Source organism: Nannobrachium achirus, assembly GCF_963921795.1.
Source record: "Nannobrachium achirus genome assembly, chromosome: 13".
NCBI lineage: Eukaryota > Metazoa > Chordata > Actinopteri > Myctophiformes > Myctophidae > Nannobrachium > Nannobrachium achirus.
The window spans coordinates 20250107-20264412 of record NC_137833.1 but is presented as its reverse complement, the minus strand read 5'-3'; the positions used below and the strand labels follow the sequence as shown (position 1 = coordinate 20264412).

The window sequence follows — 14306 nt, the reverse complement described above, 5'->3', positions numbered from 1 at the left end:
TTCCCCAAATGGCAGTTCCAAAGAGTTGCATTGGTGCAACTCGTCGCAACTCCTTGCAAAAGATTTAAAAGAAAAACTTTTTTTTAGGCCAGTCCACACCAATGCAACTCCTTGCAACTGATAATGGTTACATGTTGCAATGAGTATAAATACATCAGGGACTAAACATAACTGCTTTGGCTTCTTATCTATGAGGGTTACTTCTGTAAAATATGAATAGTGCTGCAAGCAATGTGAGAACATAATGAGGTCAGTGACTATAAGGGTCACTGTCGGGCGGAAACCTTGTACAGTATGTCCAAAACCATTACTTCCAGTGGCTCCAGCGTTGTTATGTTTTAGTCACAGGCACTTGCTAATAGTTTTCATGGGTTAAATATTTATAAAACACACAGTCAGACTTAACCACTGTCAACCTTTTGTCCCTATTTTGGGGAAGTCATTATAAGTGAAATTAAAAGAAAATGTTCTCACAACGCATCCCATCGTGACGTGTTTTGAGCTTGTAGGGGTTTAATTTATAAAAAGAAATGGATACCCATGTTTTCTGCTAGATGTGATAGATTGTGTTTGATCATAACTGCTGTCCTGTCAGGGCTCCCTGCTCAAGGTTGTCCTGGATGACTACCTGAGGTTGAAAAAGCTCTTTGCAGAAAGACTGGTCACCAAATCCACCAGCATGGGAGACCACTCATCCATCACTGAGGTGGGGGTTCAGAGAGGCAGAGCTCTTCACCTGCTGGTGTGCTGTTCTAGTTTCCCGCCACTGGAGGGCGATCTTATTTCCCTTTTCTTCCCCCTCTGCTGCTACTGTACTTCTGCTGTGCAATTCTCTCTCACAATGTCTTCTTTTCTTGCATTGCTAGCTTTAAACTGTGGTGGCCTGGAAGTGCACACAAAACCAATTAGCATTACAGAAAACAGTTTAGTAAAACTGAAAACACTCATAGATGCAAGACCAACATAATAGTAATAATAATAATATTAATAAAAACTACATTGTAAGATCTGATGATATCTGCGTGCCCACATAAACACACCATCTCTTCCAGTCCCCCTCTCTCTCTCTCTCTCTCTCTCACACATGCACACACTTCCTGTGGTGTCTGTCTGTCTGTCTGTCTGTCTGTCTGTCTGTCTGTCTGTCTGTCTGTCTTCCCTCCATTAATTGTGTCTGGGTCTCAGTAGTTTTTTCATCAGCGTATAGTATAGGATGTCCAGTAATACCCTTCTCACACTGTAATTGATTGTGGCTTCCAAATACCTTGTATTATGGTAAACACATTCAGTCTTCTATTTTGCTAAATCTCCACTATCACAAACATAATATGATATTATACTATACACAACAGTCTGTTTGTTGCTTGTCTGTTTGTTGCCATTGTCATTTTGTTTTTGTTCAGGACATGTGGAAAGTGTATGTTTTGTCATCTCAGCAGTTCCATGGTGTTAAAATAGCATGCATGCTTCTTCCCTATATGTTCCTATTTCCTTCCATTTTTGTAGTCATCACAGAGTTCATATCTTGTACGGCTGTGAGGTTTGTAGAATTGTAGTTATTGGCTTTGCACGGTTGCTGCTGCAGTGATCTCTTGTCTTCTAATGCTTCGACCTGCTTAACAGAAGTTCCTTCACCCTGAAGTTCTTTGAATAGTGTGTCTGCCGTTGATGACGATGGAGTAATGATTGATCCATCCCGTCATCGTCACTTATATTGTCATGGAAGAATTATACGGTGAAGGAATAAGACAATGAATGGGTTGAATTGTAAGAAAATCAACCCACACAGGCACAGGCTTTCAGCTTTCTAGGCCTAAAGAGCTGCCAGGCACTAAATAGTAGAACACACACAACTATGCACGAAACAACATAATGAAGTGAAGTGACATTAAAGACAAGAAAACATCAACTTATATAAAACTTAGGTTAAACTGGGGCAAGACCTTTATCTCCCTCTAGAGGGAGACTTGAGTGTAGCATACCACAGTTTTGGGAGAGGACACAAAATATGTTCTCCTCTAGATGGTAGGCTTAGAATAAATTAAATAACATATTATATATTTTTATTATAGTATTTTCATAGTTCTGCATCACAAGGCGTTACTGTATGGCTTGGTTAGTTATTACACTTATTATGTTGGTTAACATGGTAATTTCTCAGTTATTGATTGATTGATTATTTTATTAGACAAAAATGGAGAACAGTAGTATAGCCAATACAATACGAATGTAGTAAGTACAAGTACAGTTAAACACCCTGCCTAAAAGGAACATCCCAAATAAGTCCTTTTACGGTCTTTTTTACGTTGGAAGTCCTTGGTATTCAATTCATGGATAAATGTTTATATCTTTTTTTATTTTTCACTTTATTTAAAAATGTACAATAAGACACAAATCACTACATTATAATATCTTTATTGTATTATACATATTCCACTCCATATTAATTTGTACCCTGGGTAGATTCATTTTAATGACCTAGATACTCAAATTGAATACACAAAAGGTCATAAATTATTCAATTTTTATAGTTACATCAAATATTTGTATCTACTGTTTCTGTTTTCTGAAATGCTTTTTGTGATTGTGTTTAGTTTTGCTCTTCCTGGCCACAGTATGAATCAGACCTGGATCAAATAGCACAGTGAACAGTTCTTATAGCCTACTCTGATGCTATGCAAGAGGCATCTGCAGTATACAGTATGTCACAATATAATATATAATATATGTGTGAGAAAGTCTGATAATCTGAAGAAAGTGAGAATAATTCTGGTATAAAATATGAGTTATCTGTGATTGGCATCTAGCTTTTCTATAGGGAAGAAAGTGTTTAACTACTGTTTGAACCAGGTGTGACGCCTATAGCCTAATTTATACACTGACATGTTGTCAGCTTGTCGACATCATCATGCAGTGGTTTATAAATTAAGATTAACCAGTGGTGGACAAAGTACTCAACCATAGTACTTGCGTCGAAAGTATACATTAGATAATCCTGGTCAAATATTACTCTACTACAAGTGAGAAGTTGCTCATGCAGTCAAATTTGTACTTGAATTACAAAAGTACATGCTTTTTTTAAATGCCATGCTACAGCAGAAACATTATGTTGTCCAATATAAAAACCATTACAAAATACTTACAAAAGTGTACAAAAGTACAAATTAAAATGTAGTACATTTTCTTTAAGGACCACCTCACCTCTGGAACAACCAGATCTTATTTTATTGTTGTTTGGGACACGATCAACACAATCCTGAGTTATTTTTTGTGTTCAATCTGTGTTTTGAGATATTTTAGTATCAGCATGGAACAACTGCATGCAACAACTGGTCATATGATGCATTTTGCATTATGACCAGTTGTAGTAGCATGCTGAAATACTAAAATATCTAAAAACACAGATTGAACACAAAAAAATCAGGATTGTGTTGATAGTGTCCCAAACAACAATAAAATAAGATCTGGTTGTCCCAGAGGTGAAGTGGTCCTTTAATATCAATATGCATTGTTGTATTGACATTTTGAACCTTTCAAAAAAGAAAAGAAAAAATGTATACATTTTCAATGGGAGATAGCAGATCTACAAGCTCACAACATGTTGCAATGCAATGCGTTGTGTGCATAGTATACCGACTATTTTCCCCAGGATTCACTTTCTAAAAATGTAAACTACAATATTTGCCTTTATGGAGTGAAAGTAACAAGCTTGAAAAAAATAAATAAAAAAATAGTAAAGTACAGATTAAACAAAAAAAGTACTTAAATACAGTACTCAAGTAAATGCACTTGGTTACTGTCCACCACTGAGCTTAACTCACTGTTGACTCACTTGCTCTCATACTCTCTGGTTCACTTTGTTTCAGTGATTCTCACCTCCAGTCCAGACCTTCTTCTCTTCCCAGCTGTGCTGCTCTTCAATATGTTTCCATGGTCCTGTTGACCTACTGCATCATGTCGTGTGTGTCCATATCACCTCTGTGAAAAGACTAATTTCATTCCCAACCCAACAGCTGATCCAGAGCGACATGGATGACGACGAGGACGACCGTCTGGGGATGGGCGGCGGGCGCGGGACGCTCCGCTTCAAGCACAAGCTGCCCGTGGAGCTGAGGGGTCCCGAGGGCGTGCACGTGGTCCACGGCAGCACGGGCACGCTCCTGAGCTCCGACATGAACAGCCTGCCGGAGGACGACCAGCGGGCTCTGGGACGTTCTCTGGAGACGCTGAACGGCGACGGCGGGCTGTATTCCGAGCGCAACGCTCGCACCGAGTCGGCCAAGTCCACTCCGATGCACCGCACCAAGGATGGAGACGGCCAGTCGGAGACGCCCCTGGAAATAACTGAGTTATGACTAGCCGAGGCCTCGCTGGTCTGAGAACAGTCACCTGCTAGTAGTGTGTGTCCTTGTGCCGCCCCCCACCCCCGGTTCCATCTCCCCAACACTGATATCCTGATAGGGAGGCATGGTTGGGGGAGGGGGGGATAGAGGTGGAGTGTGTGTGTAGTCTAGGAGGGAATCTCAAGAACCAATCTCAACAAGTCAAGTGTGGGATGGTGTACTGTAAAACTCATTGGTTCTCAAACTTTTTTTAATTTCATGGACCCGATAACTGTGGAAACGTAAAGATGGTGCCAAATTGGATCCTGACGGGTCCATTTGGTTCTGTTTGTACGCTCTCAGAGTTATGGACCTTTAAGGGTCCATTCGAAACCCAGTCAAGAAATGCTGAGGGTCCCTGGACCCCCACTTTTGAGAACCACTGCACTAACTAATGGATCATCTGAGTGGATTATAATGTTGATGATTGTGTTCTGAGGTTACGCATTTCAGGAGTAGGTTTATTAAAACAACCTTAAATGATGGAAGAGCATAAACAGGCACTTGTCTACAATATATAGACAAGATTACCTGAACCTCAGTGATGTTCACGCACAGAGCCAGGTAACAAATGAGACTACGCCTCCCAATGGGAGAAGCTTGTTAAACCATTATCCTAAGACTGTATGATGGTGCCTCATTCTCCCATGTTCTTTTGAAGTCATACCTGGACTGCATACACTCACACAAACACAAATGCACACACCCCCAAAAGATTAAGCTACATGCACTCAAACCAGCGAATGGCCGTCAATGTGACGTAGAAAACAAAATTACACAATTCTTTATCATGATTTCTTTATTTCTCCCCATGTTTAACAGTGCAATCAGTGTTGATTGGGGGAGGGAGGAGCGGGTTGGGGGGGGATACAGATAAATCAAGTTACAATATAGACAAGAGCACTTTGATATGTCTCTCAGTTAAACCAATGAGAGAGTATGCACCTGCTTCCATGAGAAAAAGGTGTTTTAAGTATTCAATTTGAATATTGTTTAGTGATGTCATCGCTGCTGAAGAGGAGGCTTTGTTGGAAGAAAAATAAATGGTACAAGAAAAGAAATTCCAGCCTGCAGGGCAGTAATGAACATTGTGTTTTACTGTCCCAGCTCACAAACTCCAGGATGGAATGAGCCAAATATGGACCGAGAGACCATTTACTGTTACTTGAAAGAAGTCTTGTATAAAGAGTATGGACCATGACTATCACGGAGCCACAGCAAAAACAAAACATTATTACATTTTATGAGACATTTGATATTGAAGGCAGTGATACATTGCCTTACTATGGACTTGAGGATTTAGTGTGGTCTTGAGAATATGTGGAATATTGAAAAAAAGGAAAATTATCCCAATTCTGGGAAGTATAAGATGGCATTGTGCCCATGAACCGACTTTACACTGCCACCAGAGGGAGTAAAAGAGTATACGCTCAAAATGAGCAATGTTTGCTTTATTTTTTTATTTTATAGGAAATATTAAAAGAGAAAATGTGATGGAACTTTAAAAGAAAAAGTTATTTTTAAAGAAAAATGCTGGCTTACCAAAATGGGTATAGAACAGTTGTGGATGTCTGGAGTATATGTGTACATTGTGCTATGATGACATTTGTTGTTGTCGTCCGTTTTCCTTTGTATAGCAACCGACACCGTTTCCAATGAGTGGTGTGTTTTTATTATTTTTATACATCCATTTTGTAAGTTTTTATTGTTTTTTTGTCATGTATTGTCACCAGCCCTGAGATTCATGTTGGGAAATGTTGAATGATCTGTGATAATAAAAGAAATATGCAACGGCTTTTGACCCAGATCAGTGAAATTCTCACCTGGTACAGTGGTAGCCTACTCGTCAACACAAGCAAGTACTGGAAATACTCTGCGATAAGAAGCTGGGAGCCAAGCAGTGGTGGAAAAGTTAAGTAACTGTAAGTACATTAAGGGACAGGTCGTTTTTGACATTTACCACAGTAAAATTATTCCTAAAACCTAAGCTTATTCCTAAACTTAAAGTGAGAAAATAAAATGAAAAGTTAAATTGGAATTTGGCTACCCTAAGTGAGATTCAAACCGGCAAACTAGCTGGAATATCAGACTGAGTCGAATGACGATCATAATACACCATCTAGATGGGTGGCAAATAGAGGCTGTATCCAGATCTGTGGCAGAGGCTGTGAGACTTATATTGATGTAATGCTTGTCATTCAGGATGGAAAGAAATTACACCTCTGAGCTTTTATGTGACAATTAGTGAGGTCACTTCCTGAACTGCACTCCTCCCTTTGCTGCTGACACTTGCAGTGAGAGATGGTATAGTGCTGAATCTGATCACACCCTCCTACAAAACATCGCTCTAGTAGTGCTTTGTCATTTTCAAGGTTAAAATACAAAAGATTTACTCAAAAGTAGCAGCAGAATCCTGCAGAGAGAGATGGTGTAGTGGTCTGAAGATCAGACTCTCAGCGCAGAGGTTCCATGTTCAGAACGTATTCCTCCTACTGTACATGACTGCATTACATTGATATTTTCAAACTTAAAATACAAAATAATTCCTCAAAAGCACTAGAAGAGACCTGCAGTGAGAGATGGTGTAGTGGTCTGAAGCTCAGACTTTCAGCTGTGCATTCCCAAACTTCCCATGTTCAATTAGGCCTCCTACAAAACATTGCTCTAGTGCTTTGACATTTTCAAGGTTAAAAATACAACAGAATACTCAAAAGCACCCAAAATACATGCAATGAGAGATAGGGTAGTGGTCTAAAGCTCAGACTCTCAGTGCAGAGGTTACATGTTCAAAATAAATCTCAGCCCTCCTATATGTTGCTATAGTAGGCCTACTTTGACCTTTTCAAGGTTAAAATACAAAATAATTATATAAAAGCACCAGAATACACTTACACAGAATACAGTCGTTCTAGTAGGCTACTTTGACATTTTCAAAGTTAAAATACAAAATAATTACTCAAAAGCATGATGGTGTAGTGGTCTGAACATAAGACTCTCAGTGCAGAGGTTCTGTGATGTGTTCAAATCTCAGTCCTCCTACATTGCTATACTAGCCTAACATTGAGAACCATAATGTGTCTATGTGACCGTCCCACAGATGGTGTCGCGCCAAACGGAGCCAACTATTGGGATACAGTTTGGTCTAATTCTGTAATTAAAGCAACAAAGTAGATTTATTTGAGGTAATTGTACTCTAAGTAAGTGTGTTAACATGTTCTAGGGGGAGTTGAACCCCAAACCCCCGTTGGGGGGTCGAAAACCCGATGTTTATAAAGTTAGAAACTGAGCAAAAATGAAGAAAATGAACGCAGCTGCCGCCCGGCGGCGCCGGCGCCGATGATTGCCGATGAATGACGAACAGGGCGACGCCAAGAACAGAACAGCAGCTGCGTCCAGATTCTAAAGTTCCAACTGACTCAGTTTCACACTTTATAAACATCGGGTTTACGACCCCCCAACGGGGGTTTGGGGGTCAACTCCTCCTAGAACATGTTAACACACAAGTACTTAGAGTACAATTACCTCAAATAAATCTACTTTGTTGCTTTAATTAAAGCCAAACTGTATCCCAATAGTTGGCTAAGTTTGGTCTCTTGGGCCGCAATCAGACAGCTTTTTTTTTGGTATGTTTAATAGGCCTACCTTGACATTTTCAGGGTTATAATACAAAAGGAGTAGGTCTACTCAAAAGCTCTATGGTGTAGGCATACCTGCAGTCAGAGATAGAGTAGTGGTCTGAAGATCAGACTCTTGTGAAGTTGTGCAGAGGTTCTATGTTCAAAACTCAGTTTGATGCAGGAGTGCTTTGACATGTTCAAGGAGCTATAGTCAACTTTTTCTTGAAAAACGGATGCTAAAATAAAAATAATGTTTCGAAAATATTTTATAAAAAAATAAGCTTCATATATGTGTTTCAATTAAAAATTGACCACAAAAAGCGTAAAATAATGATAAAATAATCATTTTGGCCCTTTGTTTACATGCAGGGCCCGTACTTTGTTTACATCCTAGTCTGTAGACTAGGATGTACACCTACAATGAAAAAGTTCAGCGGCGGGAACATAGGGGGCGCGTGAGTGCTTGAGCGTACTGTTATGAGAGCCCATTGATTCTCAGTCGTTCGCCCCAAACTGGCCAAACTGCATTCCTGGCACTCGGCCGATATCACACGTCGGCTTTGTCCCTTTCGAGGGCGTCACCCAGCGTCATAGCCCGCCTCCACATCCTGGCTGTATGTCTACTCTGTGTGATGTAGCCATGTAGCTCTACAGTATTCTACCCCCACCTCCAAAATAATAAAAAAAAAATCTCAACTGAACTGTTCTTATGCCTCATTCACATAGGGAGCAGCAAAGCTAAAGTTTTGCTTGCTTGGTCAATGTTATCTCAATGGAAACCAGCTTTAAAGATACAGGAGATACACAGAACAAAGCTTTGAAAGCTTTAAAGCTGGTTTCCATTGAGATAACATTGACCAAGCAAGCTAAACTTTAGCTTTGCTGCTCCCTATGTGAATGAGGCATTATAGTATTTTATCATGCCAGTAAAGCTCCTTTGAATTACATATAATTGATGTAGCCTAAAGCCTATTTGATTGATTGAAGGCTTTATTAGAAGTTTGCATAGGAAAATGTACAGTTTCATGACGGTACAGTTCACTGGTACAAGGTCTACTAAAATGAGATCCTGAAAAGACTAAGCTTATTTCAACAGGAAACCATTAAAGTATATCATATAACATTGAATGACACAGACGAATAGAACACAGTACTATGCAGTAGATATGTAAAGAAAAGAAAATGAGAGAGAAAAAATATATAATAAAAGAGAAAACAGTAAGTCTAAACAATCAGTAAGTATATACAAAGAAGGGGAAGGGGAAATTAAGTCACCCAGTTAAGGTTACAGGACAGTAAGAAAAATAAAAAGGACTGTTGTGTACAGCCGAGTGTCGAGAACAGTTTGAAAAAAAAAAAAAACACAACACAACAAAGAATAGTAGTGCTTAACGTTTCTATAATGGATTGCAATTTTAAGTGACTTTTCTAAGCATATTGCAAACTCAAAGAACTTACAATGGTCCATTCATCCAAACATTAGGAACTACTTATCAACACAGTGCCAAAAAAATATAAATACACAAATATACAGTAGGTCTATACAGTATAGACCTAAAGCCTAGCTTTTCCTTTTTGTAGGCTTTTTATGTTATACCAATACTTTTGGACTTTTACTCAAGTAAGCATGCCAGCATTTTTAATTCAGGACTTATATTTGTAACAGAGTATTTCTATATTGTAGTGATAGGCCTACTAACTAAAGTGATACTAAATAAAACTTTTTCCCCCCACTGATCAGCAAAGCAAACTAGCGTCCAATCCTGTGCCGAGGTGCCCTTGTCCTTTAGAAATGCTAATGTATGGCATTGTCTTAACCTGGCAGGTAAAGGATAAAAAGACAGCAGTGTAGCCTATCTCTCACACATTATTGTCCAGCTGACTCAGCAAGACAATATGCCTCCAGCAAAGAAGAAGCAGAGATTCACCCAGAAGACCCTACTTTTCACCACGCCTGCCAGCCGGACCCCAGGACCTGTCGAGGCGGCAAAGAACAGCAGCGACGCCGGCGAGACCAACCTGGCACCACCAGACCTAGAAGAACCAAGCGCCGGGCTGCCGTCGAAGACGACACATTCCTTCTTCGCACCCAGGCCCCTCCTGCACAGCAGCAGCAGCAGCAGCAGTGCCCGACCTCTTGATGACCCCCCTGTCGAGGCTGACAGCACCACAGCTGAAACAACAAACGCCCCTTCTGTACCGAGCGAAGATGTTGAAACACACTGATTGCTGAAAAGTCATGATTGCTCGTGTGTCATAAAAAATTCCTACAGTGCATTCATTTTATGACATCGTTATCGTACCACTGTACTATTGGCAAACTGTAAATAAAGTACTCAATGATGGAAAAAAAAATGCCTTTTCTTTTGCTGACATGAAATGGGATATTTTGATACCAATACGTTTGTACATTTACAGTTACTCAAGTATAGGCCTGTCTGCATTTTTAATTCAGGCTGCTCTGTTTCATTGGTTTTCAATTAAATTCAAAGGAGCTTTATTGGCATGATACCAAAGTGTCACAAAACTGCTGAAAATGGGGAACATATTAGCGTTGTGGGTTTTCAGTGCCCTCTAGTGGCCAAACATAGCAATGGTCATTATCATTTTGTCTAAGCGGCTGGCCGAGCAGGCAGGCAGGCGGGCGGGGGCGGGGGCGGGGGGGGAGGGCGGGGGGGGGAGGGGGGGGGGGGGCGGGGCGGGGTCAAAAACGAGCACCCATTTGAATATTGAAACGTCACCGCCCCTGAAAAAGTTGACTATAGCTCCTTTCATGGCTAAAATACAAGTCAAGAGAACAACTCAAAAGCACCAGCAGCTATTATTGGCTCAATGGTGTGGTGTGCTTGATTGGTTGTCTCTGCGACAGACAGATCACAGGTTCAAGTCCCATGCCGTATGGTACCGTCACGGTCAAGGTACATGGAGGGCCATTGGTGAAATTCAAAAGCCTCCCCAAAGCCTGTTTACTGTTTAGACGTGAAATGTAAAGTGAAATATCCCTTTAAAAGGGATTTCAGTGTCAGGTTCACATAATTATAAAATATTAGCCTACACATAGGCCTATACATTTTTTGCCAGACCCATGAAATGGGTAGGCCTACATAAGCAAATGTCGGTCTGTCCCTTTTCTATATAAAGGGTATATATGATGATGACATGATGATGACATGCCTACAAAAGGCATGATGTCATAAATGATGATGACAGACAGGGGGTCTGGCACAACCAGGTTGACCTGGTCTAGTTTAAATAGAAAAGAGAAAGAATGTGACTTCTTTCAAGCCTGATCTATTAAACTGAACCAATCATCATCATTATCATCATCAAACTACTATAGAATATTCATGTTGTTGTATTATTATTTTGTGATTGACTTTGTATTTCAATGGTCCGCTGGTTGCAAGGCAGCAAAATGCGTGGTTGTATGAACGTCCGCTGCGTGGTGGTGAGAGAGAGCCTGACCAAGCAGCGAAAAATGCGTTTTTTTGGGACGAGGTCGTAGCGACGTCGTATGGAGGTCCTGGTAGGACGACGGCCCGGTGTCGCGTGATTGGAAAGGACACCCGGGCTCCAGACGGAGCCGCTCGATTGTCCACGACACTGCAAGCGGCGCGAAGGCCAGCGGACCTTGGTCCTGCTCTTCGCCCCCGAGCGCCGCAGGCGCGAGTGGCCGCGAAGAGCGGGCCAGGGCCGCGCGGCCGGCGGAGCGCCGCGCGAGTTACGAAGCCGTGGTGAATGCAATCGTTACGGCCTGGGCAAGCCCACGATAAACGCCCTGTCCAAGCGACTACAATTGAGCGCTCCCTAGCTCCGCTTCAGCCAATCAAAAGCTTCGGTGGGCGGGGTTTCCCTGGAGCCCGGGTGTCCTTTCCAATCACGCCCCGGGCGTCGTATGGACGTCCTGATCAGACGTCGTACGTACGGATGTGATTGTGTGCGCCCCCCAGTGGACAGAGAGGAAAGCTGTAGAAAATACATCATATTATTGTCTTTGTGCAGCGTTTGGATTGAAATTGAAGTGTTTAGATGGCTATATGTAGCCTAAGTATTATGAAAACCAGATATTGGATGCCAAAAAACAGTAATTAATTAGGCTACCATAATGCCTGGGATTTGATCTGTGGAATCTCTGCTCTGAGAGTCTGAACATTAGACCTCTACACAATAACTCAGTATATTTTTTTGCAATGTTCTCTTACTCTTCAAGATTTTCTTTTGTCTGATTGCCTTCAGTTAGTAAAGTTAATTGAAACTCATGTTAACACATGACAAAGTATTACTGACAAAAAATGACAAAGTATTACTTGAAGAACATTGGAGGACTGAGATTTGAACATGGAATCTCTGATCCTCAGACCACTACACTGTCTCTCACTGCAGGTACTTTTAGGGCTTTTGAGTATTCCTTTAAATTTGTATTATAACCTGTCAATAAAAACTATAGCTATGTAAGAGGACTGAGATTTGAACACAGAACCTCTGCACCGAGAGTCTAATGTTTAGACCACAGCATCTCTCAATGCAGGTTTATTCTGGTGCTTTTGAGTACTTCTTTTGTATTTTAACCTTGAAAATGACAAAGTACTATTTACTAGAAGTACACTGGAGGACTGGGATTTGAACATGGAACATCTGCACTGAGAGTCTGATCCTCAGACCACTACACTGTCTCTCAATGCAGGTGTTTTCTAAAGCGTTTAAGTCATAGATGGGCAACTGGCGGCCCAAATGCAGCCTGCAGGTTAATAGCAGAATACTGATATTTTATTGATTTCAGCTGTTATAAGTCCAAACATGCAAACATAACCCGCAGTAATTACTTCAGTCTGTATTAGTAGCTTAATGACTAGTACTAGACTTTTTTATGTCCAATGTATTTATATTTAAGTTCATAAAGTTAACATAAGAAGTAAGAACATATAAATCCATTTGAAATTAAATACAGGGGCTCCTGCTGGCCTACTGGTCCAGGTGCATACCACTAAGACATTGCGACAAAAGCATGGGTGCCTGGCGGCGGCGGCGGCGGCGCTGGTTCGATTCCCAATCCGGATGATCTTTGCCGCATGTCACTCCCCATCTCTCCCTCCATTTCCTGTCAGTCTGTGTCACATCCAGATTAAAATCTGATTGGTTTCATGTGACCATTTAAACCAATCAGATTCCCATTTTGATGTGACACAGATTTGGCTGCAGTGTAACTCAGGAGAGTCTGATCTTAAACATCCAGTATCTCTGAGCCATTGGTGCCTATCTGACCATAGTTACAGCAAGCATGTGACTACAATGTCTGCTGGACAGTTGTCCTCGCAGCCACTCATCCTGGAAAATCACACAAATCTCTCTCTGAGAGTAACATCCTGGATGTATGTCACTCAGAATACTCTGTGTGAATCTGTCCATTATTGGACAGCTCTGATGTAAAGAAAAACACATGTCGCCCTCTCGTGGTAAAGTCATTCAATGTTCAGCAGGAAAGTATTCCATCCCATGTTTTAGGGGTATATAGGGGTTAGCCCTGAAACATGACTACCGGTATATATATGTGTATATGTGGGCAGAGCTTTGCTCTGATGCATCACCTGATGCGTCACTTCAAGCTGAAGAACCACAGCAAAGATTATTAACCCATTGATTGATTGAATATTTTATTAGACAAAAAATGTAGTACAGTTAAACACCCCGTCTAAAAGGAACATCCCAAATAAGTCCTTTTGTTTTACAATCTTCAGTCAGAAGTCCTTGGTAGTCATGGGGAGGGTTGTGGCATTTTATTTCAGGACACATACATTTTCTCCAGGGGTACCCTTCTTTAAAAAAAACGACCGGTCCCAAAGACACATAAGGGTCAAAGGGCGAGGTCGCACCATCTGTCTTGGCCATATATGGATTCTGTTAGTGTGGTTCCCCGAACAGGGCATCATCTGGGAATACCCAAATATGGACTTTTATTTTATTTTACCCTATATTAATATATCGGACCAGTTACCCATATACTGTATGGAGATCCCTGATACCCATATATGGAGATCCATGTTGTATGGAGATATTGGTTAGACTGACATGTATATACTATATATTGGCATTCACAGATGTGGAGTCATCCTGGTGATGTCAGAATTGAGTCAGCCGTATGGAGATCCGCCGCAGACGTCTTCCAAAAATCTGTGCGGTTAAAAGTTACCTTAAGACTCCATAATAAGGAGATAAGCGACTGTCAGGTCGCATGTATACACGCAGCCTCATGGTGGCGCTAGAACAGGGGCATGTGAGAAATCAAGGGCGGAGGTTGTGGTTTGTCAGC

The 14306-nt window shown here is 41.1% G+C and overlaps 1 protein-coding gene across 2 annotated transcripts in view; it reads left to right on the top strand.

Moving 5' to 3' along the window:
• The window catches only part of cdh23 (cadherin-related 23), a gene marked incomplete at both ends in the record, with an annotated part of 273834 nt that extends 269479 nt beyond the window's left edge, over positions 1-4355 (top strand). The window contains 2 exons of one of the 2 annotated variants that reach the window (XM_080739708.1): positions 596-706; positions 4014-4355. In XM_080739708.1, coding sequence (XP_080595834.1) covers positions 596-706; positions 4014-4355 — 453 coding nt within the window. The remainder of the gene's footprint in view (positions 1-595; positions 707-4013) is intronic. The other variant, XM_080739709.1, reaches the window with a different exon arrangement.
• Positions 4356-14306: the final 9951 nt, after the last annotated feature.